Here is a 13687-nt window from a genome sequence, read left to right on the forward strand (position 1 = left end):
TTCTTCCAGGTCCTCCATGTTGGTGCAGGGGCCCAAGCACTTGGGCCATCTTCCATTTCTTTCCCAGGCCATAGCAGAGAGCCAAATTGGAAGAGGAGCAGGCGGGACTAGAACCAGCACCCATATGGGATGCCGGCACTACAGGTCAGGGCATTAACCTACTGCGCCACAGTGCCAAACTAAATCTTTTTTTAAAAAAAGATGACTCCATAACTCTATTAAGAGGGGACTTCAAAAACTTTGTGGAGAATGGAATTAAAAGAGGAGTTTATTTTGCTGCAAAAGACATTAGAAATCCATGCATAGTGTTTTTCATAATACACATTTTTTATCAACTTATGGAAGACTCTGCGTATACCTGGATTTCCAAATTTTTGCCACCAAAATAACTTCTCTTTGAATTCCGTTGTTCATGAATGAACTTTTTGTGGTTCCCTGTATGGCTGCCAGCCAGTGCTGAGCCTCTTTGCCCTGCTGTCACAAGTGACAGCACCCACTCATTTCACTGTGAACTTAGGGATAAAAAAAAGCAACAGTCACACCATAATTTCCACCATTGGGGACTCCTTCCTTGACTACGATTTATTATGGAGATTAATTCCATTTCACTTATGCACTTTTCAGTCCTTGGACTTCAAACGAAATCCACCAAGAACATCAAGATGTGCCCTGAATTAACAGCAAGGAAAGCAGTCTGATCTTTCTGCTCCACAGGAATGACCTCTGTGCATCCCTGACTCGTGCCGGGCAGCGTGCAGGTCCCAAGGTGTGTTTGCGGCATGGATGCATGCGTGGAGAAATGAATGCTAGCAAAACAAGAACAACCCTAGAAGCACAAGCATCTCATGGAAGGGGGTAAGCCTTCAGTGTAGTGGTTAAGACACCTGTGTGCCACACCAGGGCACCTGGGCTGGATTTCTTGTTCTAGCTTTCCACCAATGCACATCCTGGGGGGTTGGCGGTGTCGGCTCAAGTAGTAGGGTCCCTGCCACTCAGGAGGGAGACCTGGACTGAGTTCTCTGCTGCTGGCTTTGCGTCAGCCCAGCCCCAACTATGGTGAACTGTGCTGAGTGAACCAATGGAAGTGAGCGGTCACCATCTGTCCGCCTCCCAGGTAAATAACTAAAAATTAAACAAGAACTCTCGCATGGAAATATTATTTCCCTCCCCCAGGATGGTGCTAACTCTTCAAAATACCTGCTCCCTTAAAGAAAGCCAGCAGGTAATTCCCAAGGCATTTCACATGTGATTCAGTGTCTCCAATTCTCCCTGTTCCAAGCTTCTAGAAGGAACAAAACTGTGCCCATGCAGCCAGGGGTGGAGCTGTAAGAGGCTGGGAAAACTTAGTTTGTACAAAAGCAGAGACAGAAATGCCAGTGTTAGAGACCCAGAATAAAAGGCTGAAAGGACACGCTGGGGAATTGGGGTGGGGGTGGAGCAGGCACAGAAGTGCTAACCCAAAAGCAACAGGGACAGAAAGCTAGCTGAGTGGCAGGGACACTTTGCTGGGAACAATTTTTTTAAATGAGAAATCCAGTACGGTCGGCTTAAATTGGAAAGGTTCCTTGCACCTCTGGGTGCCAAAATGGGACTAAGATTTCTTGGCACACAGATTCTGGATCCTACCCAGATGTAGTGAACTTCAACCCCTTGAGTAATAGGCAACCCAGAGCGGGGCCAGGTCCCAGGACGGGATTTGCGGTCCAGAAACTGGGAACAGATTTTATGGTTGCCAAGGCAACCGTGACACCTCTGGAGAATCTCACTACCAAGGACCCGGATCTCAGAGCCAGAACCGCATGCCAGTAAGTTATCTGTGCACTGAAAGAAATGCCGGCAGCTCCAGTTCTGGTCTCAGAAAAAGAAATGTCCTTTCCTGGTGACGCTGGCTGACAGCATTCTGGACACGGCATCCAAAAGAGGACCAGCCGGCTGCTCTGGCTGGTGAGAACCTCAATTTATCTTAAAATGCACTGCAAATTCAGAAATGAATTTGCAGTTGATACTGGCCATAATAACAAGGCTGTCTGCAGGCAGGAAGGCGCGGGCTGTGCATGAACGGCCAGGTTTGGGCTCAGGTAGGAAATGTGGGGGGTGGCGGGGTGCATCTCTGGTGAGGGAGGTCATGCAACCAAATCATGCAGCCGCAAGGCAATGGCCACGTGCAATGAGACAGAAGGGAGACCTGTGCAGTGGACACGAAAGCTCAGACAACGCAAGGTGTGGATGTCGGCTGCTTATCTGGGGCTGATTAGGAGGGATTATGGAGGGCGGTAGGCGGAGGGCAGGAGCTGGAATCCCACGAGGCAGAGGGCGCACAATACGAAGGCAGCATTTTAGCAGGATTAGTCTAAATGCAGCGTGGGACCAGATGAAGTGAAAGGAACCAGCCGGCACCAGAAACCTGTGGAGAGCTGCTGGCTGGGTGTAGTCAGACAGCTGGTGATCATTTTGCAATGGTGACAGAAACAGAAACAGAATTTTAAAGAAGGAACTAAAAATTCAGAGACAATTGGGATAAGGGGATACAAGAAAAGAAAAGGAAAAGGAAGCCAAAATAACCGGAAAAAAAAAAAAAAGCCACGATCGGGCAGAAATCAAAGGACAGCCAGGAAAAGGAAAGGATTCCTGTCCAGGGCGTGAGATAACAACTCAGTCACGTTTGGTTGCTAAAAGTGTGTCACAACCAAAAGGTCAGGAGATTGAAATGTGGGGGGTTTGAGAGTACTTCAAAAAGTTCATGGAAAATGCAATTACAGGATAAGTCTATGTTGGTGGCAAGATATTTTGAAATCTAGGCATAGCTTTTTTCAGTCTATGAATTTTCCACAAACTTTTTGAAGCCCCTCCTGCGTATGGATTTCAGAATTCTTTGCTTCAGAAAAAGGTATCTTTTCATTCCAGTGGCCATGAACTTTTTGAGACATCCTGGTACAGTCATCAGCATTACGGTGTGATTTTTAAATGTTCTTTTTTTTTTTTTTGTCTTAACTAAAAACTATCTGCTGAACACATGCATCTTCTTGAGCATCATAATTGTTGCAAAGAATTTCCTGAGGTTCTGGCAGGAAGTTATGGAGCAATGGGATAGAATGCAGGAAACACCGTCAGGAATGAGGGAAGATGGCACTTTCCATAAATACTCATTGATCTAAACTTGACATTCCCACAGTAACACAGAAGGGCATCTGGCCCAAGGATTTCAGTCTCACTGCCTGCTGGCCCCACAGTTCAGACTTCAAAGATAACCTCTGGAATGAAGAGATTCCAACTTCAAATGGCTGACGTAAAAATCAAAAGTGCACACACACTGATACCGCTATTGGTGATTTCGCCACCGTTTCTGAATTCCCACTTTGAGATAAATGCTTACCTAGACAAGAATGTTGTCCACCAAACTCACTTGGAATCTCACTGCTTGCATTGTGTGCCTCCTGCCCCCAAGCAAGACTGGGAACAAGTTAACCCAAAGAAAGCTCCCCTACCCCAGCCCTGAGAAAACAAAGACGGGGGAAGGATTCAGTGCTATTTCTACTTAAATGGTTACTCTGGGCTCTGACTCTCATCCCCAGTATAAAGGATATGAAAATGCAATGAACCAGGCTAGCCTGTGGTATTTTATGCTGAAATAGCTCCCTGACAGGCTTGTTCCAACAGAACCAAAGTTCATGACCTTAACTAAATTACTTCTGTGAAGGATTTTTTTTCTCATTAATTTAGCAATGCACTGATTTGCTCACTTGGCTATGGATGCATATTCATACTTCAGAAATCAAGTAAAATAGGTTTTTGCAAGCGTGTAACTTAGTGACAAATATCTTTCTTAGGAGACGATACTTTACCTTGTGCATCCAGACATTTCTGAGGAATGTAACTAAAAATTTACCTAAGGTCTAAGCTCCAGAATTCTCTCTGGTTGCCTGCCATTAATTTTTGTACCCAAAGTATCAGCCTAATATTACTCATTAGGAATTTTTTAATTGAGTTTTTCTGTGTCTGTGATACTGTCCCAGAAATAAAGCATTCTTATACATAAACTTATTAATATACTATCCTTAACTTATAATAGAATATTCTCAAACTTGACTTTTCTCTATCATAAATCTCCAAGAATATAATTTTTAAAATTGTTTATGGCTTAAGGAATAGCTTGTTAAAATATTTTATAAGTAATACTACACCATGAAAGCAATTCATTTTCTAGGTTTTAATCCCAAAGAATCTAGGAAACACTGCTCTAATAATATCTGCTAAACACCTACCTGGAAGGGACAAGTTAGCAGGTGCAAAGGTTACAAGCACAGTTGCTCCTTGCCTTCCAATGTGGTTAGGTCCCAATAAACCCAATGTAAACTGAAAATAAGGGAATAGAAAAATGCACTGAATCCACCTGACCTACCAGGCATGCTGCCTCAGCAGCACAGGGCACAGCTGAGCAGGGCTTGTTCCACTCCTGACCATGGGGCTGCTGGGGGTGGGGGGTGGGGGGGCAGGGGGCACTCCTGCTACCACCCAGCAGCCAAGAGAACATCAGACCACACACAGCTGGCTTGGGAAAAGACTGAAATTCAAAATTCCAAGTGCCACTCCTATTGAGTGCGCATGCCTTCTGCCCCATAATAAAGTTGGCAAATCTCTGGGTTGCAGACTGTCCATGGATACACTCATTAAGTGCTCTGCAGCCTTCACCAAGTACACCCAAGAAGTTAGTGTTTGGAGGTGGGAGTGGGGGAAGGGGAGGCACAGTGCAGGGGGATATCGGTCCTGTATCCAGGTATCCATGCTCTGTGAGGAAGTAGGTGGCAATTCTCCTAAAGAACTAAGGAAGAAATTTTCATGCAGTCACTGTTTCTAAAAGTTATATAAAGAAACATCTATGGAAAGCCAGCGCCGTGGCTCACTAGGCTAATCCTCTGCCTTGCGGCACCGCCACACCAGGTTCTAGTCCCGGTCGGGGCGCCAGATTCTATCCCGGTTGCCCCTCTTCCAGGCCAGCTCTCTGCTGTGGCCAGGGAGTGCAGTGGAGGATGGCCCATGTGCTTGGGCCCTGCACCCCATGGGAGACCAGGAGAAGCACCTGGCTCCTGCCATCGGATCAGTGCGGTGCGCCGGCCGTGGCGGCCATTGGAGGGTGAAGCAACAGCAAAGGAAGACCTTTCTCTCTCTCTCTCTCTCTCTCTCACTGTCCACTCTGCCTGTCAAAAAAAAAAAAAAAAAAAAAATCTATGGAAGGCGACCCAAGGATCTAAACGCAGTCATTGTCTCAAAAGGGACTGACGAAATTGAGGCCTTTTTTTCTATCTTGCCCTTAGCCCCTTTTGAACTCTGTATCATGGACATTGGTAACCTACTCAAAATAGTGTTTTATTATTTAATTTCTAAATAAAAATACTAATTTCAATTTAGCTCCATGATGGGAAATGGCTGTGAACAGGCAAGAACCCTGCAAAGCAACAACAGGCAGACAGGAATGAAGCAGCCGTGTCCTTGAGAAGCCCAAGCTAGTGGGCAAGAGAGACAAGGGAGCTGCACCATGATAAGCTCTTCAGCAGCAGGAGCTGGAGACAGCACTGAGAGTCCAGGGACCTGCAGCTAACAAATCCTTCAGCACCAAGAGGACAGAAGGTTTTCCAAGGTTTTAGGACCCAAAGGAGAGATGTGTCCAGCACGTAACACCTACCCAGGAAACACTAGTTAACTACGAAAACAGGCATGGGTGTGCCCAAGATACTGACACTCAGCTCTAGGACACGTGGCCATGGGAGTCCCAGCTTTCTTGGTTTACCCACACTGTGATGCAATATGACTTTATCATTTTGTGTGTGCATCTTATAAAGTGAAAGGTCTGGAACCTACCAGTCCATGCCTACAGTGGGAGACTAGGAAGGGGGTGCAGAAAGGGGGCACCATGCAAGAAGACCACTTGCTCGGACACAAAGGAAGAGAAGCTGAGTCATGTTGGGGAAGGTCAAGTGGTTTGATAAAGAAGTGTGAGGGATGAGAATATTTTACATCACGGTTAGAATGGTTATCAAAATGTTTCTATTGGGGCTGACACTGCTGCATAGTAGGCTAAGCCTCCACCTGCAGTGCCAGCATTCCATATGGGCTCCGGTTCCTCTCTCAGCCTCTCCTCTTCTCATCCAGCTCTCTGCTTGGTGCTTGGGCCCTTGCACCCACATGGGAGACCCGGATGAAGCTCCTGGCTCCTGGATTCCAATTGGTCTAGCTCCAGCTGTTGTGGCCATCTGCAGAGTGAACCAGCAGATGGAAGATCTTTCTCTCTGTCTCTCCCCCCCCCCCCCGTAACTCTGCCTCTCAAATAAATAAATCAATCCTTAAAAAACTATATGTTTCTGAGCCGGCGCCGTGGCTCAATAGGCTAATCCTCCACCTTGCGGCGCCGGCACACCGGGTTCGAGTCCCGGTTGGGGCGCCGGATTCTGTCCCGGTTGCCCCTCTTCCAGGCCAGCTCTCTGCTATGGCCAGGGAGTGCAGTGGAGGATGGCCCAGGTGCTTGGGCCCTGCACCCCATGGGAGACCAGGAAAAGCACCTGGCTCCTGGCTCCTGCCAGGATCAGCGCGGTGCGCCGGCTGCAGCGGCGGCCATTGGAGGGTGAACCAACGGCAAAAAGGAAGACCTTTCTCTCTCTGTCTCTCTCTCTCTCACTGTCCACTCTGCCTGTCAAAAAAAAAAAAAAAAAAAAAAAAAAAAAAAAAAAAAAAAAAAAACTATATGTTTCTACAAAACTCATGAGTTGGCAACGCTGAGAAGGGAGAAGAAGCGAGGCAGGAGGCTTGATAGGTTAGCTACAGTATTTTACGAGAAAAATAGACAATCCCTAACCCAATGTAACAGACAAGTGAGCCAGTTACCGACACCATTCTAATCAGCAAAAGCAACAAAAGCTGCAAGGCTGCCTGCACAGATTTTTAGGGTATGAAATCAACAAATCTTGATGGTCAAATAAATGTGGGCAACAAAAGAAGGAAGAGAAGCAAGCACAATCGTCCGAACAGCAATAACCATCACACACCGAGTGCCTGTGACATCCCCACCGAGCTCATGTATTGCTTAATCATATCCATCCCACCCATCTTATAGATAGGAAAACTAACATTCAGGAAGGTTAAGACACTAAACCATGGTCAGGGGCTAGCATTGCTTTATAACCTGTTAGGCGGTTGCCTGTGACACTTGCATCCCAAATGGGCACCTGTTTGGGATCCAGCTGCTCTACTTCTGATCCAGACCCCTGCTAATGAGCCTGGGAAAGCAGCAGAAGATGGCTCAAGTGCTTGGGTTCCTGTACCCATGTGGGAGACCGAGGAAGCTCCTGGCTCATGGCTTCGGCCTAGACCCAGCCATTGCAGCCATTTGGGGGGTGAACCAGCAGATGTAAGATCTCTCCCTCTTTCTCTCTCTCAACTAAACCATTTTCAAGATGTATCAAAATGACAGGTTTGGCTTCTGAGCCCAAGATTGTTTGATTCCAAATTCAGGCTCTGAATTTCTACATGATTATGTATCCCAAAGATGATAACTTGGAAAAAGGCTTCCCATCACACAGTTCTATATAACATAGTGATAACAGTGTTTACAGATAATGCTGATGGAGGACTAAGCCCTTCTATATAAACTAGGCAAAACTTCTTTTGCATGAATTTATTTAATCATTAACACCCCTTCCACATAGCCATGGTTATTCCCATTTAGCTGAAGGTGAAACTGAAGCCAAGAGAGGGTAAGAAGCTTGCCACAGAGAATTAACACCTGCAGTTTGAAGATCCGTCTTATGCCATTTCCCCCCCACCCACTGGAAAAGTTTACTCTAGATGATAATGAACATTCATAGGGCTTCATAAATGAAGTCTCATAAAATGGGCAGGGCTTTTCAAGGCTCATTACCTTGAAATAAGTGGTCACATAAACATTTTACGACACTGGTTTATAAAGTAGTGCGTTCTGGAAGTGGCACTGGGCACTCGGAACCATGTGTGTGTGCCTGTGTGTCTCCCTTCCTTGCTCCAGATGAGTTCTCCACACATGAGATTAACTACAGATGCAGGCTTTGTGTTTAATGTCTGGAAAAGAGGAAGGGGGATAAAAGGAAGGGGCCAAAGTACAGGATATGTAGGAGGTGGGCAGTGATGTTTTTATTATACATATCCTTGTTTCCAACTGCTAAAATCAATATTTTTCATTGGCCCTAATTTGGAGAATACAGCTACAGAAATTAAAAAAAAAAAAGGCAGCTTTGAAGTCCATCCAGGCACACACACTTCACTGTGGAGGATGCTCATCCTTGCGAAAACTGAATATTGTGTCACGTATGACAATGACATGCAATCTTCTTGCACGCACAGATTTCTACACCTGGAATCTTTTTTTTTAGAGTGGAATAAAACAGAAGAGTTGATGAGCCAACCTGTGCAATAATTACCTTTGTCAGCTACAAAGTTAACACAAAACTCTGCAAAACATACCCACCCCTCACTCACTACGCCGGGATGGCTCGCTTCGAACAGGTTTGATTTCTAAGGAAAGAGAGGCCACTGCGTGGGTTCGAACGCATCCCAGAGAGGCTGTGGAGTGACAGGGAACGTACAAGCGCCGGACAGCTACCTTAGCGTATGACCTGAGGGTCAGGAGTCCATCACTATGACGACACAGCATTTCACCCATCATGCGTATTCACGGGGCACAACATTAAGTTTAAAATACAAAGTCAACGCTCCCTCGTGGACGCTGGCGCCTGACGCGGTGCGGGCCGGCAAACCCAGAATGGCCTGGAAAGACTCGGAGGTTTTCCGTAGCATCCCAAGGCAAGGAAGCCCCGGGCGGCCCCACTTGGTCCACACATCGCTCACAATCACCCAGACCCAGGGCCGGGCTGGGCCAGGCCGAGGGGCGCGGAGGGAGGGCGCACAGGCCGGCTCCTTGGCCTAAGACTTCCACTTTCCCGGCACAGCAAGCGGAGGCAGGCGGCTCGCTCTGCGCCCGGGCTGAGGGGGAACTTCCAGCAGCCTGGCAGGCTGGAGGAGCTCGGTCTGCGGTCCCAGGCTGCTCTCCCCGGAGCCCGGCTCCCTTTCTTGTTCCCTGGTAATTGTGCAGATTCCCTGTGTCCCGGTGCGGAACAGACGCCGGCCAGTTCAGAGCGGCGATTCCAGCTCCCGGTCAGGGCTCCCACCTTGAATGCGTGAATGAATGAGATGAACTCCCCGCGGCAGAGTTCCCGGCTCTGCACAAGGCGCCAGCGCACACTGCTCCCACGAGGGGGGCTGGCGTTCCGCCCCCTCCTTTGGACGAAATGTGCACCTGTAGGTCTATGGCCGCTGTCACGCTTTCCCATCAAGAAGCGATCCTGGGAAGAATGAACTCTGGGTGGCATGAGATTCCGGAGCGAGGACATTCTCGGCCTGCTGTGCCCACGGTCTAAACCCGCACCGCGGAAAGGCCAGTTGGACCACTTGGGGGACTTTCACCAAGAACGCGGTTTTGCAAAGCGCGTCCGTGCCCCGCGTGCTGTCCACGGGATACCCACCCGGTACAGGGGCGAGGGGGCGCGCCAGCCACCCCGGTCTCTTCCCACCGGCCCGCCCTTCCACGGCCGCCAGGACCCGGCTTTGCACCGCAGGACAATGAGCGCAACGGAGGACGCCTCTCCCATTCATTCAGCCCGGGCACTGATCTTCCGGGACAGCGGCGAAGGAGCCCCGTTCCGCCCCGGCGCCCCACTCTCGCCACCCCCAGCACTGTTCGCTTGGACGGCGCTCCGGCAGGACTGAGCGATCCGCTCCCCCACCCCACCCCCCCGCCGCCCTGTCCGCGAAAGTCCGAGAAGGTTCCTGAAGAACCGGGTGGTGGCCCCAGCCAGCCGCCTCCCACCCCACCACGCACCGGAGACCTCTGCAGGGGCTCCGCGGGACACCCACGTGCCCGAGGCTCCGGTCCAAGCCGAACCAAGGCGTACGCACGGACTCCGGCAGCGCCAGAGGCCGGGCTTTGTCCCGCGACCGCCCGCCCTCCGGGGGCCCGGGGATCCCGCGCAGGGCTCACCTCTCTGCTGGCCCTGGACAGCCACGCAAAGCAGCGCGGCCAAGAGCGCGCGTCCAGCACCAACGCCGCGCATCTCGCCGCCGCTGCCGCCGCTGCTGCCCGGTGCGCTGCCCGGAGGAAACAGCGGGGACGCTCCGGACGCAGCGCAGGGCGCGAGTCTGCAGCCTCCCGGGCGGGCAGCCGCGTCCCGCCCGCCAGCGCCGCGGACACACCCCCGCCGACCTCCGCCGCGCCCTGCCCCTCCCCGCCCCCGGCCCTGCAGCCTCAGACCCCTCCCCCAGGGACTACCCGGCGGGGACTCAGAGTTGAGCTCGCTCTCTCAGGATTGAGCACTGAGACCCCCCAAGGCGGGGCATTGGGGGTGGGGGGTCCTCTGCTGCAGCCCAGGGTCCGAGTTGTGAGTGGGAGGGGGTGGTGGGCTGCCAAGGTGGAGGAAATCTGCCGAGGTTGGCCCGGGGCGGGTGGATTCGGACAAAGTATGTGCCCTGTTGACCTTGCCCGCCCCGCGGCAGCTCTGCAGCCCCAGCCCGGCCCCCGGGTCCGGGCCGCCGCAAGCCTCCGCCTCTCAGCCCCTCGGAACACGGCCCAGGGCTCTGCGCACCGCCACCCGGTCCCCAGAAGGCGTCCGGCACCTGGCTGCCAGCCTGACACCCGCGCACGACCCCGGCTGCGCCGAGCAGCCTCCCCCTAGCTCTCGGCGGAGCATTTTTTCTGACCAGGAGTTGTAGCTTGTTTCCCGCTGGGTTCTAAAGCAGGTGGGAAGGGTCTCTGGGACTTTATTGGTAATCACTATTACATAGCCTTAAGTGCTGGAGAAAGACTCATCTCTCTGGATGCCAAGTGTTAAGACGAGGTTGCCACTCTTTATTTTTGTTAAAGAATTTTTAAGCTCTAATTATTTTTCTGTCAGAGTATTCGTAACCCTTTGAAGATCTCACATTTCCACAATATAAACATATTGCATAACAAAGGTTACTTGGTCTCACACTCTGATTTTGTCCTTTTTCTTTAGCCTGATTAGGGAGGTAATTTCATCTCAGTTATGCAAATCAATTTGACAACAAATTCCCCTTTTTCTTAAGATCCTTTCTTAAACAGTTAACCAGTAAAATGTAGTTGTAATATGTAACGATTATTTTTTAAAATCATGGAACTACATGGGGGAAAAGGTAGAGTTTGGCCCCCTTAAAAGGATGTGATAAGGCATTGTGGCTCCAACATCCCATATCTGAGTGCTGGTTCCAGTCCCTGCTACTCCACATCTGATACAAAGTCCCTGCTATCACACCTAGGCAGGCGGCAGAATTTGGCCCACGTACTTGAGTCCCTGCCACCCACATAGGAGACCAGGATGGAGCTCCTGGCTATTGGCTATCACCTGGCCCAAACCTGGCTGCTGTGGCCATTTGGGGAGTGAACCAGAGGAAGGAAGATCTCTCTCTCTCTCTCTCTCTCTCTCTCTCTGGTTCTTTCAAATAAATAAATCTTTTTAAAAAAGAAGAAGAAGATGCAATAGAGTTTGGTGAGATAGTACTCACCCAATACTAAATTTAAAATACAAACATTCTTAGCTGCTAAAATATTAAAATGCTATGTAACACATAATTAAATAATGATTAAGTATGTAATGAGTATCAAAGTATTAAGCATTTAGGTGTCAAAATGCAGAAGTGTCAGTATTGTGCACTGCACTAAGTGCACTCAGCCGTTTGCTCACTAGACTCCGTCTTTCAGAGTGTTTTGCAGTATGTTCACACAGATTCTCTCGCGTGATCTTCACAAATCGATAGCACAGGCAGATAGTTACTCTTGTGGGAGGGGTGAGGAAGAGCGTGCAAGGGGTGAAGGCCCCAATGTCAGCACACGTCCAGTTCCGGGCTAGGGCACAGATGGGACTTTCAGGCGAGTGCTGTCCCACACCACCCTGAAATCACAGAGGATGAAATCGAAGACAAACAGGAGGAGTCAGGGGGCTGTCAGTCTCCCGGAACGGAACGCCGGGTTCCTGGGATGTCGGTGTGGAGGTCAGTCAGCCCTTATCTGGGAAGTGCAGACCAGGAACTGGTTCAAGGCTCTGATTTCAAGGGAAATGAGTGGTCCTCAGCTCGTCTGCGGAGTGGACAGGAAGTGTGAAAAGTCGCAACTTCTCACAGCTTATCACTGCTCAGAACTAAGCAAGAGAGTTTCACTGCAAGACAAATTAAGAAGCTGGTATAACCAAACTTCGATAAAATGGAGCTGGAAAAATGTCACAATTCTGCATTTCTTATACGATCCTGCAATACAAATCTTTCCATCCGTAGCATGCTTGAAAATTATCAAAGTGACCCACAACACCAGGAAAGTGTAGGAGAGGCTTCTTCAAGAACGTTCATGTTTTGTGAGAAGGTAGAAATGCAGTTCCACCCGGCACACACGCACACACACACACAATGCTTCAAAGTTGTCTGTAAATCACGAACAATTGAAAATTCCTAAATGCCAAGCAAGACTTAAGTGGCTAAGTAATTGACAGAGCAATGGGTAGGCTATTATGTAGCTATTTTAAAGTATGAGACTTCCAATTTGGGGGAAAAATGTTTCCCAGGTAGTTAGAAAAGCAAAATTCCCAATAATATGGGCACTTGGATTGCAATCGAATACAGTAAGAACATATGCAAGCAAGGAATTAAAGACAGCAAACAAAAGAGAACAATTGTGTTCAGCTGATACGAGGGAGTGTTGTGTCGGGGGTACTGTGGGCAGGGAAGTGGAGCTTGGTCCCAGAGATGGCTCGCATCCTTCCTCCAAATTTATTGGCAGACACATCTTGGCCAAGTTCCAAGTTCCTTCATCTGTTAAAAGAAAAGGCATAATAATAGAGCTTGCTTCATTCATTCAACAAATATTTTTTGAGTCGCGGCTAAGTGCCAGGTGCTAACGATTTACCAGCAAATGGTCCCCACCTGTGTGGAACACGCAACCTGATGGTTACGGTAGCAAACATTAAGCAGAGAGAAATCATAAAGGTAATCATTGCTACAAAGGCAACAGCAAGGTGCTGAGATACAGAGTGGAAGGCCCCCATAGTGGCTGGGCCACATGGCAAGGTTCTGCTGCAGCCATGAAATGGGCCCGTGTTCTCAATTACCACCAGCCCTCGGCCTGGTGCTCGGCGATCAGTCAAGGGAGATGAATTCTTCCAGAATTTCTCCAATGTTATAGCTTTTCAATTGAAGAGAAAAACTTGATGCTGAGTATTTTCAATGCCAGGGCTCAGATAAAGTGGGGTGGGCTGGGTCAGGGCTTTTCCAAACCACTTGGGGAACATGGTGGCAGTGCGGGTCTGTGTGGACCTGGGCATTGCATTTCTGACAAGCTCCCGCAGAGCTGCTGTGGCTGCACCAAGCGCACTGGGAGCAGCCAGTGGCTGCTGCTTGTCCTCCAAGCATTTCTGCAGAAAATCCACAGAGGAGTTTCACAAAGCTCAGTCGCCCCTCAGTGTCCACGGGGAATTGTTTCCAAGACTCCACGCAAAGATACCAGAATACTGATGCTCTTCTTGTGTGTTCTGCATAGTCTTTGCATCTCAGTTACTCACCTCCTTCTGTGCACTTTAGTTCTTCTCTAGCTTGTTGATACCACCCA

At 49.3% G+C, this 13687-nt stretch overlaps 1 protein-coding gene and 1 long non-coding RNA gene across 2 annotated transcripts in view; both read right to left on the reverse strand.

The window, feature by feature from the left end:
• LAMA1 (laminin subunit alpha 1) overlaps positions 1-10266 on the reverse strand; it is a 179446-nt gene extending 169180 nt beyond the window's left edge. Inside the window, exon 1 of the mRNA XM_051851430.2 lies at positions 10061-10266. Coding sequence (XP_051707390.2) covers positions 10061-10133 — 73 coding nt within the window. The 5' untranslated portion in view covers positions 10134-10266. The remainder of the gene's footprint in view (positions 1-10060) is intronic.
• A 624-nt stretch (positions 10267-10890) lies between these two features.
• The window catches only part of LOC138844050 (uncharacterized), a 52111-nt gene continuing 49314 nt past the window's right edge, over positions 10891-13687 (reverse strand). Inside the window, exon 3 of the long non-coding RNA XR_011379427.1 lies at positions 10891-12894. This is a non-coding gene — a long non-coding RNA (uncharacterized lncRNA). The remainder of the gene's footprint in view (positions 12895-13687) is intronic.

This window comes from Oryctolagus cuniculus, chromosome 10 (assembly GCF_964237555.1).
Source record: "Oryctolagus cuniculus chromosome 10, mOryCun1.1, whole genome shotgun sequence".
NCBI classification, from domain to species: Eukaryota; Metazoa; Chordata; class Mammalia; order Lagomorpha; family Leporidae; genus Oryctolagus; species Oryctolagus cuniculus.